The sequence below is a fragment of the Oncorhynchus masou genome, chromosome 9 (genome assembly GCF_036934945.1).
Source record: "Oncorhynchus masou masou isolate Uvic2021 chromosome 9, UVic_Omas_1.1, whole genome shotgun sequence".
In the NCBI taxonomy this organism is placed as follows: Eukaryota; Metazoa; Chordata; class Actinopteri; order Salmoniformes; family Salmonidae; genus Oncorhynchus; species Oncorhynchus masou.
In genome coordinates this window covers 87,453,750-87,472,521 of record NC_088220.1, presented here as the reverse complement: position 1 = coordinate 87,472,521, position 18,772 = coordinate 87,453,750, and the positions used below count along the sequence as shown (strand labels likewise).

The window sequence follows — 18,772 nt, the reverse complement described above, 5'->3', positions numbered from 1 at the left end:
GTGAGGTAGAGAGATGGTGAGGTAGAGAGATGGTGAGGTAGAGAGATGGTGAGGTAGAGAGATGGTGAGGTAGAGAGATGGAGAGGTAGAGAGATGGTGAGGTAGAGAGATGGTGAGGTAGAGAGATGGTGAGGTAGAGAGATGGTGAGGTAGAGAGATGGAGAGCTAGAGAGATGGAGAGCTAGAGAGATGGTGAGGTAGAGAGATGGTGAGGTAGAGAGATGGTGAGGTAGAGAGATGGTGAGGTAGAGAGATGGTGAGGTAGAGAGATGGTGAGGTAGAGAGATGGTGAGGTAGAGAGATGGTGAGGTAGAGAGATGGTGAGGTAGAGAGGTGGTGAGGTAGAGAGATGGTGAGGTAGAGAGATGGAGAGGTAGAGAGATGGTGAGGTAGAGAGATGGTGAGGTAGAGAGATGGTGAGGTAGAGAGGTGGAGAGGTAGAGAGGTGGTGAGGTAGAGAGGTAGAGAGGTGGAGAGGTAGAGAGATGGAGAGGTAGAGAGATGGTGAGGTAGAGAGATGGTGAGGTAGAGAGGTGGTGAGGTAGAGAGGTAGAGAGGTGGAGAGGTAGAGAGATGGAGAGGTAGAGAGATGGTGAGGTAGAGAGATGGTGAGGTAGAGAGATGGTGAGGTAGAGAGATGGAGAGGTAGAGAGATGGTGAGGTAGAGAGATGGTGAGGTAGAGAGGTAGAAAGGTGAGGTAGAAGCTGGGCCATACTGACCTGCTGGAGAAACATCTGGAGGTGTTCCTGGCTGAGGATCATGCTGGAGCCCTGCGGCCCTGTGAAGAGCACCCTGCTCCCGGGGCTGTGTTGCTGCTGGGCTGACGTGGAGGACACAGATAAGGATGGAGAAGAGGAGGGGACAGAGACAGCCACAGAGACAGAGGGCCCAGTCTGCATAGAAACGATGGAGGAGTGCTGTGGGGGTTGTCCAGGATGGGCTGCCTGGTCTGTACAGCTCCCACTCTCCCCAGGCTGGCCCTGTGCCATGGCAGCTGCCCCGCCCATCCCGCTGCTGGGAACGCCCCCCGGCTGCGGTTGCAGAGCGGGCTGCAGGCTGACAGCAGGACTCACCCCCTCCACCTGGCTCAGCATGGCCAGGGAGTTCTGCAGGGGCATGCCCTGGATCACCGTGTGGGCCTGGTGGCCCGTGACAGGGTGGCTCTGGCTCTGGGAGAGGGTGACAGGCATCTGGAAAAGCTGATGACCCACACCCATCTGACCCGGCTGCAGCTGGATGTGGCCCTGAGACATCAGCACCTGGCCCAGGTTGATGTTCTGGTGCTGAGCCAGGATCTGATTGGCTATGAGTTGGCCCCCAGGCCCCTGGGAGGTGATGATGTGGCCCCCAGGGTGCTGCGTGAGGATCTGACCCCCGGCTAGCTGCTGTGGCAGGAGGAACTGGTGGTTCTGCCCCCCCAGCATGATGCTGCCGGGCTGGTTGAGCAGGTGGACACTGAGTGCTTTCCCAGAGGGGTGGTGGGCCGTCTGCTGTTTGAACAGAGCCTGTTGGGGAAGCCCTGCCTGGGAGGTCAGGACCACGTTGGCGCCAGGCTTGCCTGTCAGGAAGGCTACATTCTGGGCAGCAGAGACAGGGACGTGCTGCACCCCTAGAGCCTTGTTGGCTTCATTCTGGAAGGCGTGTGGCTGGGCCTGCTGCTGCTGCTGCTTAAACAGTTTGGGCTGGATGGCTGCGCCCCCCTGAGGGGGTTTGGGTTGGATGGGGGTCGGAGTCCGCTGGACGATCAAGTTCTGCATGACCTGTCCTTGGGGATGGTTCTGCCCATGTGGTGCCAGTCCGGGGCTACTGAACCCAACCAACGTTCCGGTGGTACCGCACACCGCTGATCCATTTAACGCAGGAGGTCCCAGAGTGGCTTTGCCCCCTTGGATCAGAAGTCCTCCTCCCAGTCCACCCTGCCCACCTGCCCCCTGTGCCTCGGGGCCAGGCTGGTGCAGCTGGTATCCTCCCATACCATTGGCCAGGATGGGCTGTCCTGATTGGTTCATAGTCATCACAGTGGGCTGGCCCATCACCTGTATCTGCCCCAGTCCCAGCCCCAGGTGTCCTGACTGACAGCCGTTAGGTAGGGCCTGGAGGGAGGCGATTGGCTGAAGGGTGACGTTACCCAGGCCTGCCACCTGCTGCATGAAAGGCTGCATACTGATGGCCTGGGCCTTGTTCATGACCTGGGGCCCAAACTCCAGGCCCTGTTGGGCCAGCACCGAGCCCAGCATGTCAGCTGTGGCCTGGGGAGGGGTGGCGGAGGAGCCTGGAGCTCCAGGGAAGATGGGGAGCCCCACCTCCGCAGCGGTCCCTCCAGACCCAGTCAGGTTGTCTGTACAGGGCAGGGTCTGGACCACCTGAGTCAGACCTGGCATGGTGAGGTCGAAGGAGCCCAGGTCCAGCTCTGCCTCGGCCTCCTGCAGGCTCTGCTCTGTAATGTTCGCCTCCGCCAGGCTCTGCTGCAGGATGTCGCATGGCTCCATGGCGTTGCTACCGTCGTCGCCCGGCGACCCGTCCAGGATGACATCATCTTCCAGGAAGTCCAGGTCCACACTGACCCGGGGCAGGCCTTGCTGCTCATTGGACGACAGCTGGACTGGGGGTGGGACCTCTGGAACGTGGCACTATGAAGGAGAGAGAAGGAAGAACAGTGAAGCGTTGTGATGGAGGATGAGAAGAGAGGAGAGCTGAAGAGAGCTGAGGAGAGCAGAGGAGAGCAGAGGAGAGCAGAGGAGAGCAGAGGAGAGCTGAGGAGAGCAGAGGAGAGCTGAGGAGAGCAGAGGAGAGCAGAGGAGAGCTGAGGAGAGCTGAGGAGAGCTGAGGAGAGCTGAGGAGAGCTGAGGAGAGCTGAGGAGAGCTGAGGAGAGCTGAGGAGAGCTGAGGAGAGCAGAGGAGAGCTGAGGAGAGCTGAGGAGAGCTGAGGAGAGCTGAGGAGAGCTGAGGAGAGCTGAGGAGAGCTGAGGAGAGCTGAGGAGAGATGGAATGGGTTGAACTCAGCAGGCCTGAGATCAGCCTGGACAGGCCTCACACGTGGAGATGTTGACCAGACAGGCCCCCCAGACAGGACCCTTAGACCCCCACAGTGTCATGGCAACCAGCCCAGGGCCATCAGAGCTTGGTGTGTGTGGATGTGTGTTACTGGCAGGGTGGGGGAGAGACGCATGCTACATATATGAATGGAGACAGGAGGGTCAGAGGTCAGAGTGGGGAAGAGTCGTTACTCACCCCAACAGAAGAGAAGAACGAGCTGGAGGGGTCGTTAGAGCCATCCAAAAGGTCGTCAGTGTCCAGCTACAGACAGACACGACAGACGCAGCCAGGATAGGACAGAACGACAGACAGAATAGGCCGGAGGGAGGTCACACCACACGGACAGCCAAAAAAATGCAGGGAGAGCGAGACAGACAGGGAGAGCGAGACAGACAGGGAGAGCGAGACAGACAGACAAACCCACCAATGACCCAGAATTGAGGAGGGGCAGCAAAGTGGTTTGAGGGAGGGAGGGAGGGAGGGAGGGAGGGAGGGAGGGAGGGAGGGAGGGAGGGAGGGAGGAAAGCGAAGCAGAAAAGGGCTAGTGTTAGACTAGTACTGGTCATCGTGGATTAATCAGGTGACAAGGCAGGGTTGAAACCACACAGACCGACCAACCACACAGACCGACCAACCACACAGACCGACCAACCACACAGACCGACCAACCACACAGACCGACCAACCACACAGACCAGACACACAGATCCACCATACAGACCAGACACACGGATCCACCATACAGACCAGACACACGGATCCACCATACAGACCAGACACACGGATCCACCATACAGACCAGACACACGGATCCATCATACAGACCAGACACAAAGCAAGAAACCATAAGCAGTAGCAGAGCCATGGATGCAGAAACCCCGTTGGAGGGACGGGGAGGTGTGTGTGTGTGTGTGTGTGTGGTAGCCAGTGTAAGTGTTGACCTCAATGTGTCACTGACGCTAAGGCCCAAGAGAAGTAGCCTGTTCTGTTAGCTGATATCTATCTGGTGCTTGGAAGTCAACCACACCCATCCTCAATGTCAAGTCAACTGCTATGAAACAGCTACCTCCTTAGCTTTGGTAAGTACAATAGAGGCATCATAACCATCCATGCAGGTTAATTAGCAGCCACGTACCTGTATCTCTGATCCATGAAGAAAATCGTTGAGTGCTTCTGGGTCACTGTGGAGAGAGGAACATCGGTCAGACAGGTAGTCATTGAGGTCTATTTCTCTGTCCCAGTATCCACACTTACTACCTAGTAGAGTTGAGCTGTTATCCAGATGTTCATATCGTCATTACCATCCTTCTCTCATCCTGGGATTTACGCTATTACTGCCAAAATTCATAAGGGGGCGCTTAAACAACCACCCACATTTATTATCAGAACGTTAACCAACGTTTTAAAAAGGTGAGAGGGACAAAATTGGCACAAGTACTAACGAAATTCCACAGAGGCTGCTAGCAAAATATGCTAATGAGCGCTAAAATTTAAATAAACAAATTACAAAACGACATCTATAACTTGAGCTGGATTGCCTATATTAGGTAGAAGCTAACAAAATGTAGAAAGAAAAATTGGTGAGGTTTCGACATTTACAAGAGAATATGAACGAGAGGGATTGTACAAATGGCCTGCACGTCTGAAGGAAGAACAGTAGTGGATCTGGAACAGCATGTGTACCTGCTGTGTCTCTGTGGAGTCTGGAGTCGCAAGGGCAACGGGCCTGTCTGCTCTGCTCGGGCAGAGAATGAAGAGGAGAAAATACGCAAGGAAAGCAAGATGGCAGAGGCAGCTGTACAGATAATTCATCCAAAGCCCTAGGACTTCTCAAAACACAACAGAAATCTAACACTATGTATGATGCAACGTCTGGAACGGAGCGAATGGAACGGCGTGGAAACCATGGAAACAGTGTTTGATGTATTTGATACCGTTCTGCTCCGGCTTTTACCACGAGCCCATCCTCCCAAATTGAGGTGCCACCAACCTCCTGTGATACGATGCCCCCGCCTCCTTATTAATTTGGCTACTTACTGAGAACTAGCAAGTTACACACCTGGATTTACGCATTCTCCCGTTGAGCCATTAACAAAACAAAACAACAAAAAAACACGTTGACTGGCTCAACTGTTCTGGGGAACTACGGTGAGCTCCATAATGTCAAATAATGTGACAGGTGAAATGAAGATCTTTATCTCCTAACGTATTGCACAAGTGGACTGCAGCTATTTACTTTAAAAAGTAGCTACATATATTCAAATTTATTGAAAAACTTCAAAGAAATGGTTTTAACATTAAGTAGGCAAGATTGTTTTTTACGAAAGCTCGTCATGTAAAGGTATGTAAAACAATTTACCTTATTGTATGATGCAAAGAAACACTTTACAAAATAAAAATCCATTACCGTACTTTTTAACATAAGAGAATCAAACAAATGGAGGCCACACTCTGCCCATTGGCCTCTTTCCATATTCAAGCCCGTCTCAAAATATAACACTGCCCCTTTAAGTTTATCCTGGAGGATGGTTGGCCACCCTTGGTAGCCTATCAAAACATTACAATTTCAACTAAATAACACACTTGGTAGCCTAACTAAATAACACACTTGGTAGCCTAACTAAATAACACCCTTGGTAGCCTAACTAAATAACACCCTTGGTAGCCTAACTAAATAACACCCTTGGTAGCCTAACTAAATAACACCCTTGGTAGCCTACCTAAATAACACACTTGGTAGCCTACCTAAATAACACACTTGGTAGCCTACCTAAATAACACACTTGGTAGCCTACCTAAATAACACCCTTGGTAGCCTACCTAAATAACACACTTGGTAGCCTAACTAAATAACACACTTGGTAGCCTAACTAAATAACACCCTTGGTAGCCTAACTAAATAACACCCTTGGTAGCCTACCTAATTAACACCCTTGGTAGCCTACCTAATTAACACCCTTGGTAGCCTAACTAAATAACACCCTTAGTAGCCTACCTAAATAACACCCTTGGTAGCCTAACTAAATAACACCCTTGGTAGCCTACCTAAATAACACACTTGGTAGCCTACCTAAATAACACCCTTGGTAGCCTAACTAAATAACACCCTTGGTAGCCTAACTAAATAACACCCTTAGTAGCCTACCTAAATAACACCCTTGGTAGCCTAACTAAATAACACCCTTGGTAGCCTAACTAAATAACACACTTGGTAGCATAACTAAATAACACACTTGGTAGCCTACCTAATTAACACCCTTGGTAGCCTAACTAAATAACACCCTTGGTAGCCTAACTAAATAACACACTTGGTAGCCTAACTAAATAACACCCTTGGTAGCCTAAGCGCGAATGTTCCAAAATTAAATTAGCGGATAAACACAAAAGGCCACCACAGGCACAAGCGGTTTCATGTGACGGAGATGAAAATATTAATTAGAAATGAAGAGAGGAGATCTGAAAGACGCATCAATCCGACCAGGATTACTAAAACCAGGATTAATAAAGCCAGGATTAATAAAACCAGGATTAATAAAACCAGGATTACTAAAATCAGGATTAATAAAACCAGGATTAATAAAACCAGGATTACTAAAACCAGGATTACTAAAACCAGGATTACTAAAACCAGGATTAATAAAACCAGGAGTATGCCTTTGGCTGCTGGACAATAAGTGAAAGTCGATTTGAAAATAGAACATGAGGGAAAAAAGTTTGTTTCAACGTTATGTTAGGTTTTTATGAAATAATTCCCACAACATTTCTATGGCCGTATTTTAGCGTGGATAGTTTGAAACGAAGACAGACGTGCTTCATAAAATTACATAACACATCCCAGGTTTTAAACAATTAACTTTATGGTTAAATTGCTCCCAAATACTGACGACCTCTGGTCTGATTCAAGGTGGGTGACGTGCGGCGTCAAGTAGGCACGGCCCTTTACTCTTGGTCTTGTGACCATTTGATCAGAACCAGAGCCTCTGTCCACCTAATTAAGTCTGTAGATGTTAAATGGTAATTATTTGTCATTATTATACATTAGTCAAACATGACTGGAGTTTAGCCTGCCTTATTCGACATTGTTGTTACAGCCCAAATTTAAAAAATATATATAAAATAGTCCCCCCCCCTCCCCGTCTACACACAATACCCCATAATGACAAAATTGTAAAGTGGCTGTTCCACTGATGTCAGAAGGTGAATTCACCAATTTGTAAGTCGCTCTGGATAAGAGCGTCTGCTAAATGACTTAAATGTAAATGTAAAATGAAAACAGGTTTAGACATTTTTGCAAATTTATTGGAAATGAAATACAGAAATCTCTTTTACACAAGTATTCATACCAGAGTCAATACTTTGTAGAAGCTTTGGCAGAGATTCCAGCTGAGAGTCCGAGTAAGTCTCTAAGAGCTTTCCACATGAGGATTGTGCAACATTTGCTCATTATTCTTTTACAAAATTCTTCACATTGGTTGTTGATCATTGCTCGACAACAATTTTTAGGTTTTGCCAGATTTTCAAGTAGATTTTAAGTCCAAACTGTAACTCTGCAACTCTGAGAACATTCCCTGTCTTCTTGATAAGCAACACCAGCGTAAATTTGGACTTGTGTTTTATGTTGTTGTCCTGCTGGAAGGTGCCAGAAGATTAATTCCTCTTCCAGCGTCTGGAGGAAAGCAGGTTTCTCTCTAGGATTTTGCCTGTGCTTAACTCATTAACGCAGTCATTTCATACCCTTTCGGGTTTTTGTTCTGGAAAAACACCCCAGTTCTTAACTGACTTGAAAACAGTTTAACGGCTGTGATAGTTTTCAACACTGAAGTTACTCCATAATACTAACCTAAATGACAGAGTGAAAAGAAGGAAGCCTGTACAGAGCAACACTATTCCTAAACGTGCATCCGGTTTGCACTGAAGCACTACTGGAAAACAATTAACGTTTTTGTCTTGAATACAAAAAGTTATGTTTGGGGAAAATCCAATAAAACACATTACAAAAGTACCATGTTTTCAAGCATAGCGGTGGCTACATCATGTTATGGGTATGCTTGTAATTGTTAAGGACGGGAGAGTTTATCAGAAAAAAAGAAACAGAATAATAATTTCAATAAATTTGCAGTCATTTCTAAAAAACATTTCACTGTGTCATTATGGGATGTATAGTGTATATGTGTATAGGGCAAGAAATCCATTTTGAATTTAGTAAATTTAACACAAAAAGTGGAAGAGGTCAAAGGGTATGAATACATCCTGAAGGCACTGCTAATGGCGGTGAACTTTACTTTACACCACTCCGGGGGAAGTTGGGCATCGCGCATGGTGATCTTAGGCTTGTGTGCGGCTGCTCGGCCACGGAAACCCATTTTCACGAAGCTCCCGACGAACAGTTCTTGTGCCGAAGGTTGCGTCAAGAGGCATTTTGGAACTCGGTAACGGGGCCAATGTTTGACATTGAAATCAAAACGTCAAAATGGAAAAAAATGAAACAGAAAAATACAAAGGATATTTATGCAGTTCCTTGTGTGTACTTAGAGGTATATATATATCCATTACTACACCAGCACAAGAACATAGGACTATAACATGTTAAGCAGGGCTCATACAGATATTGGCAAGTGAAATTCAATGACTTTCAGCAACTTTTTTTAAGCACATAAATTGTAATTTCGAAAGACCTCAATGTTATATAATTGTGTAATTTATATAATAGTTGTACATATAGGGCTTCACATATATGGTGTTGTGATGTGCAACACCATATAATAACCCCCCCTCACTCACAAGTGTTCCTGTCAAGTTCAACACAACAAAAACACCTCTCTTTGGGCTACACTGCACACTAACACACTAACACACTGCACATTTTCTGCCATGAGGACATCTGTTCTACAAAGTGCCAGCAGAGCAGGAGACCCTTCGTTGGTCTAATTGATCTCTTGGTCTTTCAGGCAGAGAACACACCTGGCACTCCCCTTCTTATCCACTGTATTGAAAGAGGGAAAGTGGATGGTGTTCCTTTCACCTCTATAGTGGCATCCAGTTTAAACCAGGTCCAGCTCCAGCTACACTTGATCCCTGAATGCACTTGTTTAACAAGCAACGCCTCATTTTTTTACCTAATTCTCTCATTGTGAAAATTAACCACATACTGTAGAGGGAAAACATCAGTTCACAGACAGTTTGTCAGCTAGTTAACATTTCACACAGACTGCCAGGGTCCAGTAAGCAACTAATGCGTTATAACTTCAGGAACTGTGTTGTGCCTAAATTCTTCCCCCTTGCCAAAAGTTGGCATAGCCATTTGACTCTAGCCACAAAATGTAAGAAAATTAGAAGGGGGGCGGGGGGCATTTTCTTGCCTGCCGAAACCCCCCCCCCCCTCCCCCCTTCGAATTCCCTTAATTTTGTGGCTAGAGTCAAATACTTTCTGTGGCACACGCTACTGGTCAACACGAGCCACTGGTCAACACGAGCCACTGGTCAACACGAGCCACTGGTCAACACGAGCCACTGGTCAACACGAGCCACTGGTCAACACGAGCCACTAACATTATTCAGATGTGTGCCAGGCCTTCCAGTCCCAAAATAGAAGGGGGGGGGGGTAATTAATGTGTTTTATATTAAACAGAGGGAGTGAAATACAGGCAAGCAATAAACATTTCACAACAACTACTAGTTGAATGAAACATGGGAGAGAATATGAATTTTGGCAACAAAAAAAATCTATTTATAGACTAATAAACTTGAAACAAATAGCCAAACCCTAAAACCGCAAACATTACTAGCGCCTACCCCATGATCAAACCTCCATAAAGAAAAGGAATGAAGCGCAGCCAAGCGTGATCATTGACAGCTGCCTTTAAACACAAATAAAAATGGTTTTCTGCTACTAAGATCAGTGATATGCATATTTACACGCAATGGAGGGGGGGGGGGGGGTTCGGCACAACAAGGCAAGGAGTCTTACACAGTGCCAGTTAATACTATAGCCCGTCGGTTACCGCCGTGGGCCCATCGGTTACCACCGTCAGCCCATCTGATGTTGTAACATTAACTAGCTGGCTGTCTGACTTTATTAACCAGCTAATTGTCAAACAAACTCAATGATTTGATCAGTTAAAATTGGCTAATGTTGCCCAACATTTCTCTGGTTAGCTCAGGGGAGAATTCGATCCAGCTACTATAGCAAGATTACTTAACAATGCTAACAAATACTTGTTCCACCACACTTTCTCCCTCATCTCAAACTTTCCAAAAAGCCAGTTGTTTTTCCGGTTACAGCTCATGAAGTAGGCTTCATCACCTTCTTACCCCGGTCAGGCTTCTCGCCTACCTCTTTGTTATCGTTCAGGGGACGCGCTGCTGTAAATTAAATGACAAACTGTTGTCTTTTTGATGCTGTAATGAGTAAATTGGTTGTCTCTTCCCTCTTCAGTCTCCTGCTGCATTCTGGTCATATGGGAACGATTGGCTGAGCCTTGGATACAGCCAGTATTGCTGCAAACGCGCATCGCTCGTTCGCTTACAGCCAGTAGTGATCCACAGGCCCACAACCCCCCCCCCCCCCCCCAAAAAAATCTAACCGGACCTACACTATTCCCCGTAGGTAACCTATTTCGTTAATTAAAACGTCAAATTTCGCCTAAAGGTATCTAGTTTGTATTTCTGATGTAGGCTACTTCAAGCCACTTGGTATTGTTGAAAATCGCTGGAAACCAAAATGTATTTGTCATGATATTTCATTACCAGATCATACTGTGAAGCCCACTAGGCGGTCATTCGTTGTCATTGTATACAGAATAATGAATTTGAATAGTGTTGGGTGTTGCGCAATAGTGTATCCTAAATAATTGCGCACAGTAGGTGTCCAATCCGAGGTGCAAAAACATATGAAAATATTACATTGACACTTCCTCTTAGATCTAACGAGACCTTGCTGTAAATGAAGCAGACAGCAACAGATAATCAACATCATGTCACTAGGGACATTTTCACCGCATAACAAATAAGATTGCAACATTGTCATGGATATTCCTCTCTGACATTTTTTTGGGGGGGTTCACATGGGCTGTTAGTGCATCCAATGCAACATCATCTTTTCATCACTTGACTTGTCATTAAAAAATTTTTTTTTAAATCAGATGATGTGTGAAAATATCACAACTTAATTAAAAACAGCTTGACATCAAATCGTATGTCACATGTGCGGAATACAAGTGTAGACCGTACCGTGAAATGCTTACTTACAAGGCCTTAACTAACAAGGCAGTTCAATAAATAGAGTTAAGAAAATATTTATTAAAAAAAGACTAAAGTAAAAAAAATTATAAAAAGTAACAATAAAATAACAATAACGAGGCTCTATACAAGGGGTATAGAGTCAATGTGCTGGGGTACAGGTTAGTTGAGGTAATATGTACATGTAGGTAGGGGTGAAGTGACTATGCATAGATAATAAACAGCAAGAAGCTGCAGTGTGACAATAAAAAGGGAGGGGGGTCAATGTAAATAGTCCGGGTGGCATTTGATTAATTGATAATTAGTCTTATGGATTTGGAGTAGAAGCTGTTAAGGAGTCTTTTGGTCCTAGCCTTGGCACTCCGGTCCCACTTGCCCGTGCGGTAGCAGAGAGAACAGTCTGACTTGGGTGACCGAAGTCTTTGACGATGTTTAGGGCCTTCCTCTGACACCGCCTGGTGTAGAGGTCCTGGATGACAGGAAGCTTGGCCCCAGTGATGTACTGGGTCATACGCACTACCCTCTGTTGAACCTTACGGTCAGATGCCGAGCAGTTACCATACCAGGCGGTGATGCAACCATGCTCTCGTTGGTGCAGCTGTAGAACTTATTGAGGATCGGGGACCCATGCCAAATCTTTTCAGTCTCCTGAGGGGGAATAGGCGTTGTCGTGCATTCTTCACAACTGTCTTGGTGTGTCTATACCATGATAGTTTGTTGGGGATATGGACACCAATTAACTTGAAACTCTCAACCTGCTCCACTACAGCCCCATCGATGAAAATAGGGATGTGTTCGGCCCTCCTTTTCCTGTAGTCCACGATCAGCTCCTTTGTCTTGATCACGTTGAGGGAGGTTGATGTCCTGTGTCGTCAGCAAACTTGATGGTGTTGGAGTCGTGGGTGAACAGGAAGTACAGGAGAGGACTGAGCACGCACCCCTGAGGGGCCTCCATGTAGTGGATCAGCATGGCAGATGTGTTGTTGCCTACCCTCACCACCTGGGGGCGGCCCATCAGGAAGTCCAGGATCCAGTTGCAGAGGGAGGTGTTTAGTCCCAGGGTCCTTAGCTTAGTGATAAGTGTTGTGGGCACTATGGTGTTGAACGCTGAGCTGTAGTCAATGAATAGCATTCTCACGTAGGTGTTTCTTTTGACCAGGTGAGAAAGGGCAGTGTGGAGTGCAATAGAGATTGCATCATCTGTGGATCTGTTGGGGTGGTATGCAAATTGGAGTGGGTCTAGGGTTTCTGGGATGATTGTGTTAATGTGAACCATGACCAGAGGTTGAAAATGTCAGTGAAGACACTTGCCAGTTGGTCCGTGCACGCTCTGAGTACACGACCTGGTAATCAGTCTGGCAAATGTGCATCCAATAGGAATTCTACCACGTTAATGACACTATCGATTTGGGTTTTAAGTATCAAGGTAAGGTGACTCTTTCGGCGTGAAGCATTCGATTTTGCAATTGCGTACATTTTGGGGTATTTGTGAGCCCATGAAAACTGTTGTTTTCACCACGTAACATAAGGAAACACTGAATGTTATGAGAACTGTCCGACAGCGAGATCCAGGATTCGATGTCTTATTTAACTGATTCATCTATGATATAAGGACAAAAAAGTAAATGTTCTACATCACACTATTTTGGACAAATCTGTCAAGAAACCAACCACGATAAAGGGTTAAGCATATATTTTAAATCAACTCGTGAATTGTATTGAACATACTAGAGGCCGACCGATTAATCGGAATGGCCGATGAAGTAGGGCCGATTTCAAGTTTTCATAACAATCGGAAATCGGTATTTTTGGACACCGATTTGGCCGATAAAAATAAATAATATACATATTTTTTTATGCCTTTATTTAACGAGGCAAGTCAGTTAAGAACAAATTCTTATGTTCAATGACGGCCTAGGAACAGTGGGTTAACTGCCTTGTTCAGGGGCAGAATGACAGATTTTTACCTTGTCAGCTCGGGGATTCAATCTTGTAACCTTACAGTTAACTAGTCCAACGCTCTAACCACCTGCCTCTCATTACACTCCACGAGGAGACTGCCTGTTACGCGAATGCAGTAAGCCAAGGTAAGTTGCTAGCTAGCATTAAACTTATCTTATAAAAAACAATCAATCATAATCTCTAGTTAACTACACATGGTTGATGATATTACTAGTTTATCTAGCGTGTCCTGCATATAATCGATGCTGTGCATATCGTTGCTCCAATGTTTACCAAACCATAAACATCAATGCATTTCTTAAAATCAATACACAGAAGTATATATTTTTAAACCTGCATATTTAGCTAAAAGAAATCCAGGTTAGCAGGCAATATTAACCAGGTGAAATTGTGTCACTTCTCTTGCGTTCATTGCACACAGAGTCAGTGTATATGCAACAGTTTGGCCTGCCTAATTTGCCAGAATTTTACATAATTATGACATAACATTGAAGCTTGTACAATGTAACAGCAATATTTAGACTTATGGATGCCACCCGTTAGATAAAATACGGAACGGTTCCGTATTTCACTGAAAGAATAAACGTCTTGTTTTCGAGATGATAGTTTCCGGATTCGACCATATTAATGACCAAAGGCTAGTATTTCTGTGTGTTATTATGTTATAATTAAGTCTTTGATTTGAAAGAGCAGTCTGAGTGATGGTAGGCACCAGCAGGTTCGTAAGCATTCATTCAAACAGCACTTTTGTGCGTTTGCCAGCAGCTATTTATGACTTCAAGCCTATCAACTCCAAAGATGAGGCTGGTGTAACGGATGTGAAATGGCCAGCTAGTTAGCAGGGTGCGCGCTAATAGCGTTTCAAACGTCACTCGCTCTGAGGCACGGAGTGGTTGTTCCCCTTGCTCTGCATGGGTAACACTGCTTCGAGGGTGGCTGTTGTTGTGTTGCTGGTTCGAGCCCAGGGATGAGCGAAGAGAGGGATAGAAGCTATACTGTTACAATGGCAATACTAAAGTGCCTATTAGAACACCCAATAGCCAAAGGTTAATGAAATACAAATGGTATAGAGAGAAATAGTCATATAATTCCTATAATAACTACAACCTAAAACTTCTTACCTGGGAATATTGAAGACTCATGTTAAAAGGAACCACCAGCTTTCATATGTTCTCATGTTCTGAGCAAGGAACTTAAACGTTAGCTTTTTTACATGGCACATATTGCACTTTTACTTTCTGCTCCAACACTTTGTTTTTGCATTATTTAAACCAAATTGAACATGTTTCATTTTATTTGAGGCTAAATTGATTTTATTGATATATTATATTAAGTTAAAATAAGTGTTCATTCAGTATTGTTGTAATTGTCATTATTACAAATACATTTGTTTAAAAATCGGTCGATTAATCGATCTGCTTTTTTTGGGGTTCCTCCAATAATCGGTATCGAAAAATCATAATCGGGCGACCTCTAGAATATACCCATGTTCCCGCATATACCTTAAATGTAATTACATGAAAATAACTGGCAGATTATTATCAAATGATTTATCAACAGCTGTAACAAGTTGTCCATAGATTGAAATATAATTTCCACTGTTAGTCTCTATGATCTGAGTAATGGATATGGCCATCTATTTTACTTGACAAGCGTTAATGTCGAACCCTGTGACGGTATTGAAAAAAAAAATACATCCTGTGGCTATTTTAGAAATACACCCCCCCTCCCACCTTAGGTATAGGGGTAGTATACCTGCCCAAGCCTACAACATAGACTAAACCAATGTCTTGGTCAGGTATACTAGATGTTGTGAACAGTGGAGAGTAGAATATAAATCAATAGTTTGATGAGGATGAATAGCTTGGATATATGAACTCACCAAATGACATCTAGCAGGCACCTGCCATCTTCATCGTCCATGTCAACTGAAAACACATTAAACACCCCCCCCCCCCAACAATATTTAGTTCAATACATCAATCATTGCATTCACCACTCCAGTATAAATAAGGGGGGTGCGGGGGTAGGCTATAGTGGTAGGCTATATCAAACAAAGCTTGTGCAATCCTTTTGGTGAACCAACATACTATCAACAAGGTGTAGCCTATATTTGGGATACAAAGATATGAGCAGCGATGCAAACAAAGACTAACTGCATCATTATTGCATGAATATTCATTTCTAACGTGCATCTCTTTAAAGGGGCTTTATAAGTTCCCAGAATCCAACCATCCAGGAAGTGCTGTGAGGAGGTTCTCTGTGTAATTGTCCTTCCAACTTGGCTATGGTGACAGTCTGATAACCGTTTTTTAGGGGGAAGTTGTTTTATTTTTCTACATTTTCTGTTCGATATAAAATGTAAAAAAGACTTCCGCCGAGGTCCTAGGATACAGTATATGTTAGTCACAAGGTTCAAAAATCTAAACAAAGCATTGCGATACCACGATACTTCCATTTCCCCCCAAAAAAGAAAACGTCACCAAAATGATGCCAGCGCATTGATGTGTCCGGAAGGCTTTCATTGTTGTGATTCTGAATGGTCAGATATCTAGCAACAATGACAAGAAGCTGTCAAGTGGCGAGTTGTCGGTGGTTCTTTCAGCTTGTTGCATCTTGTTCTTGATACCACGTCTTGTTTTGAGATGTTTTGACTGATGTCATGTCTATGCTAATATGGCTCAAATTCGCTAGCAAGCTAACCAACAACTAACAATGTATTTGAGACAAGCGCAAATGTATTTATATTTTTATAAACATTTCGAGGCTAAATTGAGTTTAAGTGTTGTCTGTTTTGCCCCACAGTTGCACAGGGGTTGGGGCAAAACAGATGGGGTTGGCTTAGGTTGTTAACATGGAAACTATATTTTGTCTCCAATGTTTATTGAAAACATAATTAAAGTGGCACAATGTGCACTTGCCTCTCAAATACATCGTTACAGTTGGTTGACGTTTGCTTACTAACAAATATTAGCATAAACGTGACATCAGTCAAAACACCTCGTGGTATCAAGAACTAGATCAAACGAGCTTACTTACGATTCGTCACAGATCTGAGCAGAACAGAGCTATGTTGTTTTCGCCAAACTAAAACCACCAGAGAACAACCAGGTTGAAATATAGATATATATTTTTTTTACAAAACTTTCCAGATTTATTTAACTTGTCTCGTCCAGAAGGTCAGGACTAATGACATACATAGCCTATTGATGATCAGTGATCTGAAATCTTAATTGATGCTCTTGAATTAGTTATCTTGCTATTAAACCAACCCCCCCCCCCCCAAAGAAAACGTGAGCATTACAATAAAAAAGTTATTTTTGTAGGCCAAGTTAAGCATGCATACAACATAACACCCCTGCTTGAATATCACCACGATCTGATCACAATAAAATGTGATACCCTTTCCTTGAGCAAACCACCTTCTGGGTTAAAAACGCGCGTTTTTTTACTCACTCGGTTATCATTCAATGTTCAGATTTATTTAAATTTTATAGATATATATATATATATATATCTAAGTGGCTTACACACACACGTAGAGATAAGAATAATAGCTATAGTCAGAGAGGCCGATTGTTCATGTTACCAGTAAACAGTACGGAGATGTTGCTGAAACCAGCTATGTTTTAAATCTCTCTGCTCCTATCGTCTCGACATAAACTAGTAGATTCTGAGATCAGAGAGGCGGAGACGAGCAGCAGCGGACTTGCGCCGAGAGAAAAAAAAACCCACTTAGAGAGATATATATATATATATATAGAGGACAAATCTCCATTTGCCGCTCTCGGTAATGTTGGTTGGTAGCTAAAGCGGTCGTAGCCATTGCACAGCCAGCAGGGCAGAGAGGAAGAGCGGTGCGCAGCATATGAATGGGAGGGACACTGCGAGCGGCTGGCTAGTTTAGGTGCTTTCACTTAACGTTGTATGCCTCCAATGTAGTGACACGATCATATATTTGTTTTTGCCCTGTTGCTACTGGGTTTCCTCTAAAACATTTCGTGTGTTCGTTTGATGTCTATTTGTCTGAATCTGCTAGCTATTTTTGAACCTTTTGATGCATAGCTTTCATTTCGTTAGCATTAGCTGCTAAGTAGCTAACATTCTATCAACATTCTGGTGTGAACAGATTCAGACATTTGACAAGTAAAAACATCACAAGAGGGTTTACTATCGAAACACTTGTAATGCACGGTAGCGTTGCATCCTAGCTTTCCCGATGCATTATTTTGTTTGCCTTAATAAAATGCAATTGCGTAAGCCAGCTCTCCTTGCAAGCAAAATATGAGTTAATGTTGGAATACTCTTGGACCAGGGGGTATTTGCTTGGGAATTCGTTGGAAAATGAAACGGTTTGTCTCGCCGTACAGGACTACGGCATTTAGATCAAGGCAGATGCGAGGTTTGCAATCCGCTTGCAGTGCGCAAATGTTGCAGCTTTAATATAGTTATTCAGATTAATAGAGAAATTGCTACATTGTAACAAACTCACCCGAGACGATAGAGGTGCAGGCAGCGCGGGGTCTCCGGGACAGCCTCGCACGGGCTTCCATACAGGACCCGGATACAGGCAGGAAACAGAGGACCGTTGAGTTCGCCTGCTCAAAAAAAAAACATTGTTTTGTGTGCATTCATTCAATAGAAAAAAATCCCTCAACCTTTCATGAACCCTGAGCGCCAGTTTATCGATCATAGTAAAACAGTTTAGGCAAGTTAAAAATGTTAGTTTAGGTTTAAAATGATTTCTCTGTCATACAGATGAGTATATGGTTGCAAACCTTTATTTTACTGTCAATAAACAAAACATTTAAACAGTGTGCAGTTTTGTAATAGCTTTAAGTGTATATTCACTGTTAGAAACTAATAGAGACATTATCACTTGTATTTTCCATCATAATTCAACTGGGTTACGGTTATGCTATTAGCATTTTATGTCTGAGATTGTGGTAATAACCAATCCTCGTCTCAAGGCTTAAACTTCCTGTCTTCTCCCCTTCATCTTCAGCTGCAGGATGAGTTTTTTTCTTCAGCGGATGGTCAGGGTCCCGAACATAACTACAAATCATTTGTAGACTGCAAATTGAATGCAAGAAGCCCAAACATATATAATATTTTACTAAAACCTAATCATTTCAAACCTTGTTTACGTTTGTATACAATCACGTGTCTCTATTATGCGTGAGAATACAGATAACTTGGGAGTTGATTTCCTTAAGTTTGTACAGTGTTTTATGTCCAAACATGAGAATAAATAAATGTTGTTTTTTTTGCTCCAGTTGGAGAACACTGACCTACACTGAAGTGGACTTAACAAGTGATCATAGCTTTCACCTGGTCAGCCCATGTCATGGAGAGAGCAGATGTTTTTAATGTTTTGTCCATAGCATTAAAATACCAGTAGGTATGTGTCCTGAAGTAGATACACAGGCTATCCACCTCTGCGTCAGAGCTGCATTAGTGACAAAGCTATTTTATTTGTGATTAAATATATCTTGTTATGTGATTGGCCAATATCAACAACACATTTTTTTTTTA

At 44.1% G+C, this 18,772-nt stretch overlaps 1 protein-coding gene across 1 annotated transcript in view; it reads right to left on the bottom strand.

Moving 5' to 3' along the window:
- bicra (BRD4 interacting chromatin remodeling complex associated protein) overlaps nucleotides 1-17,785 on the bottom strand; it is a 70,498-nt gene extending 52,713 nt beyond the window's left edge. Inside the window, exons 1-5 of the mRNA XM_064972757.1 lie at nucleotides 17,730-17,785; nucleotides 15,120-15,165; nucleotides 4,173-4,218; nucleotides 3,233-3,298; nucleotides 721-2,631 (exon numbers count right to left, since the gene is read on the bottom strand). Of these exons, the coding sequence (XP_064828829.1) occupies nucleotides 721-2,631; nucleotides 3,233-3,298; nucleotides 4,173-4,218; nucleotides 15,120-15,160 (2,064 nt within the window). The 5' untranslated portion in view covers nucleotides 15,161-15,165; nucleotides 17,730-17,785. The remainder of the gene's footprint in view (nucleotides 1-720; nucleotides 2,632-3,232; nucleotides 3,299-4,172; nucleotides 4,219-15,119; nucleotides 15,166-17,729) is intronic.
- Between the last annotated feature and the right edge of the window lie 987 nt (nucleotides 17,786-18,772).